Below are 17,516 nucleotides of genomic sequence, written 5' to 3'. Positions count from 1 at the left end.
CCGAAACACCTCATGACTGTTTTGAACAGATGAAAATGGAGACAGTGCACCTACCAACTGTGCATGAGAATTCATTACAAAATCCCGATTTTACCCTGTTTGTGGACGGCTCAAGATATGCTGATGAAGAAGGAAGATATCATACAGGATATGCCGTAACCACAACAGACGAAGTTATCAAATCATCATCTTTACCGCCAGCAATGTCTGCGCAAGAAGCCGAATTACAGGCTCTGACTTCAGCATGCAAAATTTCCGAAGGAAAACGTGCCAACATCTATACAGATTCAAGATATGCTCTGGGTGTGGCACATGACTTCGGCCTAATTTGGAAGACAAGAGGATTTCTTACCACCGCCGGTACACCAGTCAAACATAGTACTGCAATTAAGGAGCTGATGGATGCCCTCCTACTCCCTGAAGAAGTGGCCGTTTTGAAGGTAAAGGCCCATGGGAAATTGGATACAGATGAAGCAAAGGGCAACCATTTGGCTGATCAGGCTGCTAAGCTAGCAGCCAGGGATCTGCAGGAAGTGGATGAAGAAGTGTCCGGACAAGAAGAAGAAGAAGAAGAAGTCCCTATTTTTGCTCTGCAAACTCTTCCTACTGATTTGCGAATTTTGCGAGAACAGCAAGCTGCAGTCACTCCTGAAGAAACCCAAAAATGGAAAAATAAAGGAGCTGTCCAAAAGGACGGAGTATATTACAACAACTTCAAATTTTGCCTTCCAAAAAATTTATATCCAGCAGTTGTCCAATGGGCACATGGGCCTGCACACCTGTCAAAAGAATTGATGGCCGCCCTCATACAGAAGTATTATGAAGCACCCGGAATCACAACATTGATCAAAGGCTTCTGTAAGGCCTGTGTTATTTGTGCAAAATGCAATCCAGGAAGACCAATCAAGGTGCCTGCAAAACACCTGGCAAAGCCCATGTACCCCTTCCAGCGAATTCAAATTGACCACATCCAAATGCCCAAGAGTGGGCCCCATGAATATGCACTAGTCATAGTGGACATGTTCTCAGGGTGGCCAGAGGCCTACCCAGTGGCCAATATCACTGCAAAGACAACCGCAAGACTCCTACTTACAGAGATAGTATGTAGATTTGGACTCCCAGAAGTCATTGAAAGTGATCAAGGCCCAGCCTTCACAGCAACAGTGACTAAAGAAATTTGGACTGCTCTAGGGGTGACCCTAGCCTTCCACACCCCTTACCACCCACAAAGTAGTGGTAAAGTAGAGCGCATGAATGGCACTCTAAAAGCCAGAATGTTAAAAATGTCGCAAGAAACAAAGATGCCCTGGCCAGAAAGCCTGTCAATAGCTTTATTCAGTGTTAGGCACACACCTAGAGGGAAGCATTCACTGTCCCCATATGAGATTCTATTTGGGACAGCACCCAGACTAGGTTGTTATTATCCGCAGCAGTTACAGCTCCAATCAGATGTTTTAGTAGATTATGTAACTGAACTTGCAAGTGCCTTAAACAAAATACATGCCCAAGTTTTCTCTTCAATTCCAGATCCCGAATTGGATACAGGTGCCCATAACCTGCTCCCCGGAGATTGGGTTCTGGTCAAGAAGTTTGTGCGGAAAAATACCCTGGAACCAAGATTTGACGGTCCATTCCAAGTTCTCCTGATTACCGCAACTTCCGTCAAACTGGCCGGTAGGCCAAATTGGATCCACGCTTCCCACTGCAAGAAATCTCCTGCCCCAGAGGAAGCAGATACCGCACAAGCATGTACCTCTGGCACATCTTCTCCTTAATCAGCCTCATAAAGGCCCAACAAGTAGCCATCACCAAAGATATTAGTGGGTATACCTTCTGGTACAATTCATCATGCACCCATGTGGCTACTTACACCTTTGACTATTGTGATATTGTAGAATGCCCGTTCCCCACATCACAAATCCAGAGTATTTACAGAGATATCCCTCATTCAAAAGATCCATATGTTTGTGTAGTTGACAAGCAATGGGGGCACAATTGTAATCATTGGGGGGCGGCGGGATGGAATGCCGGGCCTGCCTGGGGTTACAAGCCAAAAAGTGCCTTATCTAAAGTAGATGATCAAGGTAGATCCCTTCTCCAGAGAATGACTTTAAGAAAGCCTGGGGGGGGTACACCAATGAAATTAATCCTTAACATTGAGCATCCAAGCCCAACGGATGCAGACCAGTATGTGATGGGAATGTATTGGAAAAAGGGTTCCTACCGTAAATTAGGGCATTTCTTCTTAAAAGATATGTGCAACTCTTCTGAGTGGCAAGGGGCCACCCACATGGTCCCTAACCCATTAAAACCTCACATCCAGACCTTTCAAGACATGATGGCCATTGCTAACCCCACCTTTGAAGATACCATGGCCGCTGAAACAGGTTTTAATGATGTAAATCTATGGTTAGAATGGATGAAATATAATGCCAATAAGCATAATAAGACTGCATGCTATGTGTGTGGTGGTGCCCGGCCTCACCTGGGCACTGTACCTCTAATCCTGCCAGTAGATATAGAGGAATGTGTTTTAAGCCTTTTTGCCTATCACTATGATTTTAACAGGTCCATATGTATTGCATGGACAAAGGAGTATCCTCTCCTAACCAAGGATGTCAAACCCCCAGATGGTATTACCGTGTATAAAGGTAATTACACTTGTTATGCTAATTATGATGGAATTGGTAAATTCTTGGGTAACTTCTCTAAGGGGTATTGTGCTACCTACAGGAGTGTCTCTATGAACTTGTTGCAGTTTCACACCAGGTCATTAGGGGATATCTACTGGTTGTGTGGGGATTTACAGTTAAGATCCAGAATGGACAAGGAGTGGTGGGGGGAGTGTACTTTGGCTAAAGCTATTATGCCTATACATATCATCTCTGACACACACCTCAACACCCATGAGTCCAGACACACTAAGGTTAAGCGTGATGCCCCAGTAAAAGGAAGTTTTGATCCTCATGTCTATATTGACGCCATTGGGGTGCCTAGGGGGGTGCCTAATGAATTTAAAGCAAGAGATGAAGTTGCTGCAGGATTTGAATCACTTTTTGCCATAGTTACCACAAACAAGAATTTAAATTGGATAAATTACATTTATTATAATCAACAGCGTTTTGTTAATTATACCAGAGACGCCCTCCAGGGATTGGCCGAACAATTGCAGGCCACATCCCAAATGGCTTTCCAGAATAGAATGGCCCTAGATATGATCTTAGCCGAAAAAGGAGGAGTTTGTAAAATTTTGCCCGACACCTTGACATGTTGTACCTATATCCCAGAAAACACAGGCCCTAATGGTAAAGTTACATTAGCCATAGAGAAATTAAATGACCTGTCTATAGAGTTGAAAAGGAATTCTGGGATACAAGATCCCTGGGAAAGATGGTTTGGCTGGATGACGGGATGGCAAAAGGCTTTAATGCATATTGGTATGGCTATACTAATTTTTCTTTTTCTCTTTGCTCTTCTCTTTTGTTGTATTCTCCCATGTCTGAGAAAATCCCTCCTGAAGACTGTTGACCAAGCGGCACCCACTTTCGCCCATCTTGAAGTTGATGACCAAGATTTCCAAGACATCAACTCACCCTGTCTGCCGCTGCAAACAATCCCTTTTGTTGATAAAGTGCAGGAATTCTAGGAAGGGACTAGCTCAGGGACAGCATCTGTCAGTGAATGGTAAAGGCCCCATGTGGAGAAGTGGTGGGTTAGCTGCCATGGGATACCCTTGGGTGTGAAGTGTTCGAGAGCCATACTGACGGATGAGTTAGCCTATTAGGGTCAGATCTAGGGACAGCCTTGCACTTTGCATTAACACCTAGCTAGCAGCCACGGGGTTTCTGTGCCTTTGGGTTAACACGTCTTCCTGGTACTAACTTAATAAAGTTTTATCTCTTAGAATCTAACATTTCATAGGGGGGACTGATGTGGGATTATTTAAAAAACCTTATTGTATTTGTATTCAATTATTGCACTAACTCCATTTTAACTTTATACTGTGACAATCCTCCATTTTGTCCTCATAACCTAACTTGTTCATTTTAAAATCACCTTACATGACAGAATTTCCCAGCACATCTAATACAATAGAACAAAGACTGTATTTTCTATAAAGATATGATTAACACAGGAATTGCTGACTTTTCCTTAGATTTGCAACAAAGTATAATTTGAAGGCCATGCGAACACAGTAGTAATGAAATGTTCTATTCATAAGAGACCTTGCACCTGGCCACGAGGCCTGAGATCACCGACCGTGTAAAATGACGCTCAAGACCCCTTGTCCCCCACCCGTGTCCAGAACAATCCCACCTCTTGGTGGGTGGACACGGCATTAACCACTTAGTCTTTTGAGCCAATTAATAATATTGATAGGTGGACACTAATCCCGACACTTGACAATTAATCCAATTAATGATGTTTATTTACTGATATTCTAATAAGCAATGATGACGTAAAATGTCTCTTAAAAGGACCTGCGTGTCCACTTTTTAATCACTTGCCAATAAATTTTCTCGAAGTTATTTTAACCTGAACCTTGTGTGTCAGACTTAATTACTTCAGCGTATATACGCAATTTATTTTATTGATTTGGACAGGAACAGATAGACATTTAAACATTTTGGTTTACTGCAAAAAGTACCATAACAATACTATAGACAAGGGTTTTTTTTTTTTGTTTTGTTTTTTTTTAATCTTCTTTCAAATCATGTTTTATTACACAATTAATAGAATTAATGTCAGTGTTTCTTAATATTAAAAGGATACTACCGCCACCAAGACCATTACATATCACTGAAGTGGCCTGGGTCCAGTGATCCTGTCCTTTTAGCTCAGCCATGTAAAGCACTGCAGTTTTTTTTAGAAACTGCAATGTTTACTTCACAGGGTTAAGTCCACCTCTAGTGGCTGTCAGTATTACAAGTAAATTGCGGTCATGTAATGCAGAAGCTCCACAGGAAAGTATAAATTCAATGCTCCTCATAGAAGGCCATGCCTTCTTCATGAAGATGCAGGAGGCAAAGATGTAAGCAGCACAGAAAGAGCATCGGAACTGGAAGAAGGTGAGTAATTTTTATTCTTTTTACGGTAATTACATTTTAGTTCACCCAAGGAGGGGAGCCTGAATTAGAGTAGGGACAGAGTACAATTTTTTTTTCATAACGCCATAATGTTCCTTTAAAGCAGCTCTCTCACCATATTGGATCTTTGCATAATTTTCAAAGACCTCAGACCGTGACATCGCCGGTGAGTGTCCAGTGGTCCGAGGGGTGCATGGGAAGGTGAGTTATACCTACCTGAAGCTGTCCCTCGTTGGCACTACCATGCTCGTCCTTCCAGTCCTCTTCAGCTCCTGGTGTTTTAATTGCCATTAGCCAGCGCTAGTGCTCTTGCGTGATAGTACAGCACTGAAGTCTGTGGAGGATCCCATGAGATTGCAGGATGCTCCATAGACAGAGCCTTTTCCCTCAGCTGTCTAAGCCGAAAGGGCTTAAATTCATCTTTTTGTCAAGCAGGGGAAAAATATTAGAACAAAGTAATCTCTACTTTATCTTAGTATATCTTTTGACTGGGATGGAATGTCAGTCAAATTCCAACACAGTCAATGTGAGCCTTTTATAAAAAATTAAAAAAGCTATCTTTAGGAAATACTCCTTTTAGGGGGTTGACAGAGCCACTTAAATATAAATGTGTGTATGCCAGAATCTGCTAAAATTATTATTTATAGAAAAGGTTGTATATCTTTTACTGCTGCTAATGAAGACTCTGGTAGACGTGGTAATATTTACTCCAATTTACTCTTTTCCAGGCTTGTCTTTGAGCAGTTCCGCAGTTTTTCCATGCTTGAATTAAAGTACCAGTCTCTTCAGACAAGATCAGGAGCATTGGAGGAGGTGGAAGATAAAATAAAGCTTATTTTTGGAAAGGTAAATATAACTGGTTTCACTTTGTATTATGTATGTATTTTTTTATGTATGTATTATTTAATCATTTTGTGGATTTAGTTATTATTTGTTCTCTGTCTAGTATTTAAAGGGACACTCCACTGCCCAAATACAATTTCAAATACAAAAATTACTATTTAGTAGGTATACACCCAATGAAAATATGCATGCATTTATTTATGTATTTTTCATTGGGTATATCTAAAACAGGTTGCAAAGCTGAAGATCTCTTATCTTACCTTCCCCAGCCCAGTTTTATTTTGTCTGTTAAATCACAGACTTCCTAATGCAGCTCGTTGAAAATTAATTGCAAGGCAAGTGCTATGAGCAATTGCCTTCCTCTTGAGTTTAGCTCCACTGAACTAAACTACCAGGAAGTAGTAGGATCGATTATTTGACTGACAGGCAGGAGGTGTAACAAGGTAAATTTTATAAAATTGGCAGTTTCTATTAAAGACAAAAAAGAAGGACACGGTATTGACACTCAGCAAACTCAAGTGCTCTTTGGTCCAGTAAGTACTACAGATGCATCCTCACCATACCTTACTGAAGCTGGGGTACTTTAGTATATCATTTGAATTAGAATATTCACATTGAAAATAAGTTTGACGTCTCCTTTGACAATTAACCATTGACTAATCATCATAGGACCACCAAAATGCCAAGTTCTGGCAGTTTTCTCACTGCTTACATTTGTAGCCCATTGTTGGTGTAGATTCCAAACATCTGAGTCCTTTCCGAACAGGTCTTGATCTCTGGTAAGTTAGTAAAGTATGCTAGCACTGAAGCATTTTTAACTTGCAAGACCTTAGAAGACTCACCTGATCACACATTGTCCAAGATAGTTGAGTATCTCACGAAGAGATACTACAGGCTGCTTCCAGCCATGCATACATCCACCAACATGGAGAGACAGCAGTAGTTTTGTCACAGTTTTATTTTATTTTTTTAACTTAGTGGCATTGTATAGTGTTCAATGTATTGATAAGTTCCTGCAGCTATGGGAAATTCGAGAACTGTAGCATTTTGGAAATCAGGAGACATCATAGATAGGGACACAAATGTTAAATGGCTACCTATAAATAGTCCAGTACTACATGATAAAAGGGCAAAAAGTCAAAGCTGTTCTTTTGGTTCCATATTCAGCTTTTTTGCCAAATTTTGTTTCTGTTTATGCAGCCCTAGCCACACCTCCCCTGGCTATGATTGACAGAGCCTGCATGAAAAAAAAAATGGTTTCACTTTCAAACAGATGTAATTTACCTTAAATAATTGGATCTCAATCTCTAAATTGAACTTTAATAACATACAGGAGGCTCTTGCAGGGTCTAGCAAGCTATTAACATAGCAGGGGATAAGAAAATCTTAATTAAACAGAACTTGCAATAAAGAAAGCCTAAATAGGGCTCTCTTTACAGGAAGTGTTTATGGAAGGCTGTGCAAGTCACATGCAGGGAGGTGTGACTAGGGTTCATAAACAAAGGGATTTAACTCCTAAATGGCAGAGGATTGAGCAGTGAGGCTGCAGGGGCATGTTCAATACACCAAAACTGCTTCATTAAGCTAAGGTTGTTCAGGTGACTATAGTGTCCCTTTAATGCCAGTATAATTGTGAGTATCTTGGTTTTCGCAACTGTCTCTGTTTGTTTATTAAAATCATTGTATAGTAGCATTTTCTTCCAAGTGCTGTTTTGTTTCCTACTATTTTTTATTTTTTTTCAATGTTTAGCCTAGCATCTGAATAAAAATAAATAAATAAAATAACCCTCTTCCTTTAAGGTTTTGGTGTATTTATTTACTTTATTGTCTTGTTGTTCTTTTTTTCCTGTTTTTGCAGTTGGAAAAAAATAGAAAAAAACTTTTCTGTAAGAGGCTTACTTAGCTTATCTTCTTTGACTCTTTGCTTACTCTATGCAGCTTATCTTGTAATACATTTATTGAAGCCATCTGTCTGTGTATGTTAAATGGTCTAGGTACATGCTGTAATCAGGTCAAGCTTGATTGGTGGCTTTGAATGCAAAGCATTATACTCTGTCATTTCTATGAAGATCTTATAAGAAACAACTGAATTTAAGTTACCGTACAACTAAATTTAAGATAGACTTGTCACAAAGTGTGGATGACAATGTGTAGCTTAAATTACATACTTACCAGTTGTTTGCTTTCTGATCTGGGCTGTAGGCCATATGTACCTCTGTACATTCCCACAATGCCCACCATGGTATCCCACAATGTCAGTGTGCAGCCATAGACAAGCCATGATTTGATGCTTCACTCCACATTGTAAGGGAGCACACATTCACATTGATTGTATATTAATAGCCTGGCATATACATAATTAATTCAATATTAGGGTAAACCCTGCAGTTCATATACACATTTGGCAGTAGTTTGGTTAGCACGGTGTATAAGATAAATTATATACTCTACAAAGTGCCGCCATGTAATATTTGCTTTAAACGTTCACTTTAATTAAATGACAGATTAGTAACAAGATCACTAAGTGGAAGATAGGTAAACTCAGACCAATACGTTAGTGTACTTTCCTGTATGTACTCTCACAGCACCAGTCTAGTCTAGTTCCTGGCAACCAAAATCATGTTTCATTTCTTTAGTTTTTTTTGTCTACAATTCCAGTTTTCCGCCACTAGTCTTAATCCACAGCCTCTCTCACCTTCCTTGAAGAAATTAGTACATCTGATTAAACTATAAAGAGCCAAACTCTGCACAGAAGGGGGCCTTTACATTGATTGAAGCTTATGGTCTACCTGAAAGAACTTCTGATCCTGGCTCCTATAAATTTACATGAAACTAAACAGCTTTATATTACCAACCTGATTCAGCTAATTGGAGTAGTGACCCTTTTGCACTTTGTGCTACAATGTTTTACATTGCAGTTCCAGAGAATGTTTACATTGCAGTTATAAGTCTGCCCTCTGTGGCTGTCTACCGGACAGCCACTAGAGGGCTTCCAGAATCCAAACAGACTTTTGGTCCGTTAGACGTCCAGCGTCAGATTTTTCCCATAGGAAAGCACTGAATAATGCTTTCCTATGGGGGAGGTCAAATGCTCGCGCGGCCATTGCTGCCATGTGCAATAGGTGTACCCGGCTGGTGACGTCGGCGGGGGAGGAGCGTGGGTGGAGCCTGACCCATTGCCGAGGGACATTGGCACTTGATTCAGGTTTTAACGCCTTCAGCCCACCGAGAGAGACCTATTAACCATATAGTGCCAGGAAACGGCTTTGTTTTCCTGGCACTATAGGATCCCTTTAAGCTTACCAGCCTGTTTTATACCAGCCTGATCTACACTACTAATCTGCCTTATATTACCAGCCTGCTTTATACCAACCTGATCTACACTACTAACCTGCTTTATATTACCAGCCTGCTTTATACCAACCTGATCTACACTACTATCCTGCTTTATATTACCAGCCTGCTTGATACCAACTTGATCTACACTACTAACCTGTTTTATACCAACCTGATCTACACTACCAACCTGCTTTATGTTACCAACCTGCATGATACCAACCTGATCTACACTACCAGCCTGCTTTATACCAACCTGCATCATACCAACCTGATCTACACTACCAACCTGCTTTATATCAACCTGATCTACGCTACTAACCAGTATTGCAAAGTGTAATTTACCTGAATTATCGGTACTCCTTCCAAAACAGGGGGCTGATTCTCTAAACGTCTATTTAACTTGCAATTCTTTAACCTTTCTGTTCTGTTCTGTTTTTCTTGTCCTTCTAAATAACCTATACTTTCATCTATAGGTTTTCTCTACCATCTAATTATATTGTGTTAATAACCTGTCTGGGACATATTGTCTAAGTCAATTTACTTTCAGTTCTCCCTTTTTTTTTTTTTTTTTTTTTTTTTTTTTACTTACCTTCCTCTATATAAGTTCCTCCTCCCACTTTGGCTTGTGAGTAACCATGACTAAAGTTTCCAATAAAGAACCAAACGTTAACCCTGGCAAAAGTCTCTTACCTGACCTGTTTAAGACCATGACACTAGTTATTGTGTGTGATCTGGGAGATGTTGATGTTTTTCTGGTGTTGCACAGTGCATTGACTTTTATCAGAGCACTGCAATTAAATGGGCTAAATGAATGATAATTATGGGTACATTGCTTTGTTCCTCACATAGCTCGCAGAGCAAGTAATCTTGTTGAAAAAAGTACACCTTTACTACCAGTGTATGGTCTTTAATAACACAATTTGGATTTTTGGCAATATGATGTCTACCTTTATAGCAGCACTGTTATGTTTTGATTTTTCTTTCTTTTACGCTTCTTTTCTTTATGCCTTTTTGTACCTTAATGGAACACTCTAACTTTTGGAACGCAAATGTGTATTCCTAATGCTATAGTGTCTTAGCCACCATTTAGGTGGCCCCTAGGACTAAAAAAATAAGTTAACTTTCCTTTTCTCCCACGCCTCAATGCTCTCTCCACAGTTGGCCTCCTTGGCTGATAACATCAATGTTGATGATCTCATCCAATGCAATGTTTTCCCATGACATAGCAATGGCTAGTGCACATGCTCGGTAAAACAGTGCTGTGCCAATCAGATGATCTGTATGAGATCATCTGATTGAAATATTCAGATTTTACTCAGCTATTTCATTGGAAGCACCTCTAGTGGCTGTCTGTGGGACATCCACTAGAGGCATTTTAACTCTGCAATGGACTCTGCAGAACAACAATTTTGCAGATTGTTGCGAGGGCTACAAACAATTGTGGTTACATGTGGTTATCCTGTTTCCACTATGTGCAAAAAGTGACAATAAAACAAAACACAATGCCTACCCAAGGGTGTTGATGACTGATTTGCTGGATAACTGTGTGTTGATGACTGATTTGCGCACACAGGAAATTGTTATTAAAGTTAAAGAAAATGTTGTTCTCCAACCAATTTTTATCCACTGATATCACTGAATAACCGGAGCACTGAGGAATGCAGGAGATAAATTCATCTGGAATTAACAGTATAAAATTGTTGAGAATCTCTTCTAATTGATGTTAAGGTGAAATATTTGTGATTATAATCCTTATCGACTCCCCTCTTAGTTTGGTACAGTCTCCTGCTGTCATAAAGGCTAGAGTTTAGGCCTAGAATACCAATTCAGAGCTACCCCATCAAACATTTTATTTTGGGATAGTCATGACACCCCCAAATGCATTTGAAGATGGCTGGCATCTTGAACATGACTGTTGCATTATTCAAAAAAAAATTAGAAGCCTAGGGTCCAGTAAGAGATCTTCCCTTTAACGCATCTGTTGTGCATGATAAAAGTACCACTGTAAGGGAGAAATTCACTATTCTAGTTTAAGCAGGCATTTAGAGTGCTAATTGCTTAACAAAAAGCCTGGGAGGCCACACGTTTGCAAATTCATCCTTCCATGCTTCTATTTGCTGTATGTACAGTTGCAAGAAAAAGTATGTGAACCCTTTGGAATGATATGGATTTCTGCACAAATTGGTCATAAAATGTGATCTGATCATCATCTAAGTGACAACAATAGACAATCACAGTCTGCTTAAACTAATAACACACAAATAATGAAATGATGCCATGTTTTTATTGAACACACCATGTAAACATGCACAGTGCAGGTGGAAAAAGTATGTGAACCCCTAGACTAATGACATCTCCAAGAGCTAATTGGAGTGAGATGTCAGCCAACTGGAGTCCAATCAATGAGATGAGATTGGAGGTGTTGGTTACAGTTGCCCTGCCCTATAAAAAAAAAAAACACACCAGTCCTGGGTTTGCTTTTCACAAGAAGCATTGCCTGATGTGAATGATGCCTCGCACAAAAGAGCTCTCAGAAGACCTACGATTAAGAATTGTTGACCTGCATGAAGCTGGAAAGGGTTATAAAAGTATCTCCAAAAGCCTTGCTGTTCATCAGTCCACGGTGTCACGATTCGGGGAACCCAACACGCTAACACACACACAGACACACACACAGAAAGTGTGCAGTACCGGTCCTTAGAGTGGCCGGGCTAAGCACACACAGAATAGTCAGGAGACAAGCCGAGTAAGGGGAACCAGAAAACAGAATAACGAGAAACAAGCCGAGGTCAAAGGGTAGGAGAAAGTCACAAAGTCAGTATAACAAGCCAGAGAGTACGTAACCAGAAAGCACACGTTCAGAATCAATACTAAAAAGCAAAGACCACAACAGGGCAGGGAGGAACAGGAAAGGTAAGTATTTAAACCAGAAGGTTAATTCTGATTGGATAATTTCCAATCAGAATTAACAATCACACGTGGGAGATATCTAAACCTCCCACTGTGATTGAGGCACTGTGCCTTTAACACCGGGTCAGGTGACTGACCCCGGCGTGTAACAAATTGGGCGGTCTCCCAGCGTGCAGCGTCATGCATGCTGCCGCTGGGGGACTTGGAGGAAGACGCAGACGGCATCCGTGGCTGGGAGGATGCCGCCCGACGAACACATGGCAGGAAGGGGACTGCGGACGGCTGGAGGGTGAGTGCCGCGAGCGGACTGCAGCCTCCCCTCGCAGCCGCCCGCGGGATCCTGACATTACCCCCCTCGAAGACCGCCCAGAGGGCGGTAAGCAGAAGGCTTCAAAGGAAACCGGGCATGAAAGGAGCGGACCAAAGAGGGAGCGTGCAAATCAGAGCTCGAAACCCAAGACCGCTCCTCAGGGCCGTACCCCTTCCAATCCACCAGACATTGCAGCCGACCCCTAGAAACACGAGAGTCGAGAAGGGCCGCCACCTCGTACACGTCACTGGGGACCGCGCAAGGGGAAACGGGCCGCCTGAGGGGACGAGAGAACCGGTTACACAGCAAGGGTTTCAAAAGCGAGACGTGAAACGTGTTCGGAATACGCATGGAAGGAGGCAGGTCAAGGGAGTAGGAAACAGGGTTAACCCTACGCAACACCTTGTAGGGACCAAGAAATCTGGGGGCAAATTTCATCGAGGGAACCTTGAGACGGAAGTTCCTGGAGGACAACCATACTCTATCACCCGGAACATAAGAAGGGGCCGCAACCCTACGGCGATCAGCAAACCTCTTCTGAGCAGCTGCTGAACGAGACAGCGCAACATGGACCTGATCCCACATCTTCCGCAAAGAGGCGAGGTGCTGGTCCAAGGCGGGCATTCCCTTGTCGGAGAACGCACCGGGAAGGACAGAAGGCCGAAACCCATAAGCAACCTCAAAAGGACTTAAGCCAGTAGACGAGTGAGACACCGTATTCCTGGCAAACTCAGCCCACGGAAGGAGGTGAGACCAGTCGTCCTGGTGCACATTAGTGAAGCAGCGCAAATACAATTCCACAGACTGGTTAGCACGTTCGGCTGCACCATTAGATTGCGGGTGATAGGAGGAAGTGAACGACAAGGAGACCCCCATCTCGGCACAAAAGCCCCTCCAAAACCGGGAGACAAATTGAGGAACCCTGTCAAACACGATATCCTGAGGAACCCCGTGCAAGCGGAACACTTCTTTGGCAAACACCTGAGCCAACTGAACCGGAGAAGGAAGCTTTCTAAGCGGAATAAAGTGCGCCATTTTAGAGAACCTATCCGTCACTGTCAATATCACTGTCTGACCATCAGAAAGAGGAAGGTCTACAATGAAATCCATGGATAAATGGGTCCATGGTTTCTTTGGTATAGACAGAGGCAAGAGTAGACCCTGGGGTCTCACATTAGGGGACTTACACTGCGTACAGACCCGACAAGCCTGTACAAAATCCACTACGTCTTGCTTAAGTGAAGGCCACCAGAACTGTTGAAGGAGGCCCTTATAGGTTTTGGTTACCCCCGGATGACCAGCAGTTTTGGCGGTGTGAAATAAAGTTAACAGCTTGTTTCTGTCCTTTGTTTTAACATATAGTTTACCAGCCGGCGTCTCAGGGGGTGCTTGGGTTTGGTATGTCTTAATACTATCAAGAAAAGGAGACGAAACAACCAAACGGGTAGCAGCTATTATCTGAGACGCAGGTACAATAGGTACATGAGTCGGGTAAACAAATTCTAAAGGTTCATGCTGTCGGGAGATAGCGTCAGCCTTGGCATTACGGCAACCAGGTCTGTAGGTAATAACGTATTGGAAACGTGAGAGAAATAGAGACCATCTAGCCTGCCGGGCAGATAACCTTCTAGCGTCAGCTATATAGGAGAGGTTTTTATGATCAGTAATAACCATGATTTTGTGTCTAGAACCCTCTAATAAGTACCTCCATTCCTTAAAAGCTAACACAATAGCTAATAGTTCCCTGTTCCCAACATCGTAATTCTTTTCTGGATCAGACAACCTTTTTGAAAAGAAACAACAGGGATGGAGGGGTTCGTCATGCGATAACCTCTGTGACAGTACTGCTCCCACACCTGATTCAGAAGCGTCTACTTCCATAACAAAGGGAAGAGAAGGATCAGGGTGGCGTAGTACTGGAGCAGAGGCAAATGCCTTCTTGAGAGTTTTGAAGGCCTTAAGGGCTTCAGGAGTCCAAACCCTAGGGTGTAGACCTTTTTAGTCAACTTCGTTATAGGGGAGATAAGTGGTGAAAAGTTTCTTATAAATTTCCTGTAATAGTTGGCAAATCCTATAAAACGCTGGATAGCCTTAAGACCTTGGGGAAGCGGCCAGGACTGTATGGCTTCTAATTTAGCAGGATCCATACTGAAACCCTGTTCGGAAATGATATATCCTAGGAATTGCACAGAGGTCTGATCGAACAAACGTTGTGCCATAAACCTAATTTACAATAAAGTCCGTTCTGTAATAACCTTTTAAGCACCATCCTAACATGATTATGATGTGTCTGCAAATCAGGGGAATATACAAGTATGTCGTCAAGGTACACCACGGCACAGACATGCAATAGATCCCTGAGCACATCGTTTATGAGGTCCTGAAACACAGCAGGAGCATTACACAGTCCAAAAGGCATGACTAGATACTCATAATGTCCGCTACGTGTATTGAATGCTGTTTTCCACTCATCATTCTCCTTTATATGAACAAGGTTATAAGCCCCCCTGAGGTCTAATTTAGTGAAGTATTTAGAACCTTTGACCCGGTCAAATAACTCCGTAATGAGGGGGATAGGGTAGGCGTTTTTAATCGTTATATTGTTCAGGCCCCTGTAGTCTATACATGGCCTTAGGTCACCCTCCTTTTTGGCAACGAAAAAGAAACCAGCCCCAGCAGGGGAGGAGGACCTTCTGATAAAACCTTTACTTAAGGCTTCCTGTATGTACTCCTCCATGACCTGGTTCTCTTTTTCAGAAAGAGGGTATACCTTACCTCTAGGCGGCATAGTACCAGGTAAGAGGTTTATGGCACAATCATATTCACGGTGCGGGGGTAGTTTATCTGCCTCCCTTTTTTCAAAAACCTTAGCTAGGTCTGCATACACAGGAGGGACAGAAACAGAAAGTGGTTTGGCTGTGGGTACATTAAGCAAGCCAACAGGACAAACACAAGTCATACATTCCCTTTGACAAGACTTCCCCCAGGAGAGGATCTCCAAACAACCCCAATCAATCATTGGGTTGTGTTTAACCAACCAGGGGAAGCCCAAAACGATAGAGGCTGTAGGGGAGTCGATTTGAAAGGACAATCTTTCCTTGTGCAAGGCACCCACAGACATAACCAGTTTTTGGGTCTCATGGGTCACCAGAGGTTTCTCCAGTGGTCTACCGTCTATGGCCTCCACAGCCAAGGAGTGACCATGGATCAGAGTCAAAGATGCGGTTTTAGAAAAACACTCATCCATAAGATTGTCAGCAGCCCCTGAATCTATCAAGGCTTTGGTAATCACGGTAGTATTTCCAACAAAAAGGGTAACCGTAATAAACGGTCTAGTAATGGGGACGTGAGGGGTAAACGACATAACACCCGAGGCCGACCCCTCTATAGGCCTTGGGCGCTGCAGTTTTCCCTGCAATTCAGGGCAGGTTCTTAGAAGATGTCCCCTTTTTCCACAGTAAAGGCATAACCCTTCCCTTCTTCGGTATGATTTTTCTACCTCAGTTAACCCAGTAGCACCCAATTGCATGGTTTCATGGGGAGGTTGGCTAGAAGGGGGTAATGCTAGTAGCGCAGTACTGGGTAAAGCAGGTAACATCTGTGTGTACATTCGCCTCTGACTACGTCTCTCTCTAATACGATTATCAATGCGGATGACATAATCTATAAGATCATCCAGAAGGACAGGCAATTCCCTGGACGCTATTTCGTCCAGGATGTAAGCTGCCAAACCCTCCTGAAAGGCTGTAACGAGGGCGTCATTATTCCAAACCACTTCAGCTGCTAGAGTGCGGAATTCGATAGTGTAATCCGCTACAGATCTGTTAACCTGTCGGACCCTAAGCAGAGCTTTGCCAGCAGAAGCAACCCTACCGGGTTGATCAAACGTGCGTTTGAAAGCTGTCAGAAAATCTGCGAAGGACATAGGAGACGTATTCTCCCACATGGGGTTGGCCCATGCTAAAGCTCTCCCAGACAAGTGGTTTATCAAAAAGGCAATTTTAGATCTGTCAGTGGGATAGGAACGTGGATTCATCACTAAATGGATGTTGATTTGGTTGAGGAAACCACGACACAATGCTGGGTCACCGCTGTAGCGCTGTGGCGGCGTCATATGAACCACATGAGCAGGAACGGGTACTGGAGTGGGAATGAGCTCGGCCATAGCAGCAGCAGCCTCCTGAACGGCAGGTTGCAAGTGTGCAGTACGAGCCAGTATGGTTTGCAAAGCCTGAGCAAACTGATCCATACGGTAGTCTAAACCATCCATTCTAGCCTCCTGAGTAAGAAGGAGCTGTGGTGTGTCAGCAGGTTCCATTATGGCCCTGTTGTAATGTCACGATTCGGGGAACCCAACACGCTAACACACACACAGACACACACACAGAAAGTGTGCAGTACCGGTCCTTAGAGTGGCCGGGCTAAGCACACACAGAATAGTCAGGAGACAAGCCGAGTAAGGGGAACCAGAAAACAGAATAACGAGAAACAAGCCGAGGTCAAAGGGTAGGAGAAAGTCACAAAGTCAGTATAACAAGCCAGAGAGTACGTAACCAGAAAGCACACGTTCAGAATCAATACTAAAAAGCAAAGACCACAACAGGGCAGGGAGGAACAGGAAAGGTAAGTATTTAAACCAGAAGGTTAATTCTGATTGGATAATTTCCAATCAGAATTAACAATCACACGTGGGAGATAACTAAACCTCCCACTGTGATTGAGGCACTGTGCCTTTAACGCCGGGTCAGGTGACTGACCCCGGCGTGTAACAAATTGGGCGGTCTCCCAGCGTGCAGCGTCATGCATGCTGCCGCTGGGGGACTTGGAGGAAGATGCGGACTGGGAGGATGCCGCCCGACGAACACATGGCAGGAAGGGGACTGCGGACGGCTGGAGGGTGAGTGCCGCGAGCGGACTGCAGCCTCCCCTCGCAGCCGCCCGCGGGATCGTGACACACGGTAAGACAAATTGTCTATAAATGGAGAAAGTTCAGCACTGCTGCTACTCTCCCTAGGAGTGGCCGTCCT

At 43.0% G+C, this 17,516-nt stretch overlaps 1 protein-coding gene across 3 annotated transcripts in view; it reads left to right on the top strand.

Annotated features, from left to right (window-relative positions):
- IKBIP (IKBKB interacting protein) overlaps positions 1–17,516 on the top strand; it is a 67,394-nt gene that overhangs the window by 12,435 nt on the left and 37,443 nt on the right. For all 3 annotated transcript variants that reach the window (XM_063447770.1, XM_063447768.1, XM_063447771.1), the window contains exon 2: positions 5,816–5,933. In XM_063447770.1, coding sequence (XP_063303840.1) covers positions 5,816–5,933 — 118 coding nt within the window. The remainder of the gene's footprint in view (positions 1–5,815; positions 5,934–17,516) is intronic.

The sequence above is a fragment of the Pelobates fuscus genome, chromosome 3, assembly GCF_036172605.1.
Source record: "Pelobates fuscus isolate aPelFus1 chromosome 3, aPelFus1.pri, whole genome shotgun sequence".
Classification (NCBI taxonomy): Eukaryota; Metazoa; Chordata; class Amphibia; order Anura; family Pelobatidae; genus Pelobates; species Pelobates fuscus.
This window is presented reverse-complemented; position numbering and strand designations above follow the sequence as displayed.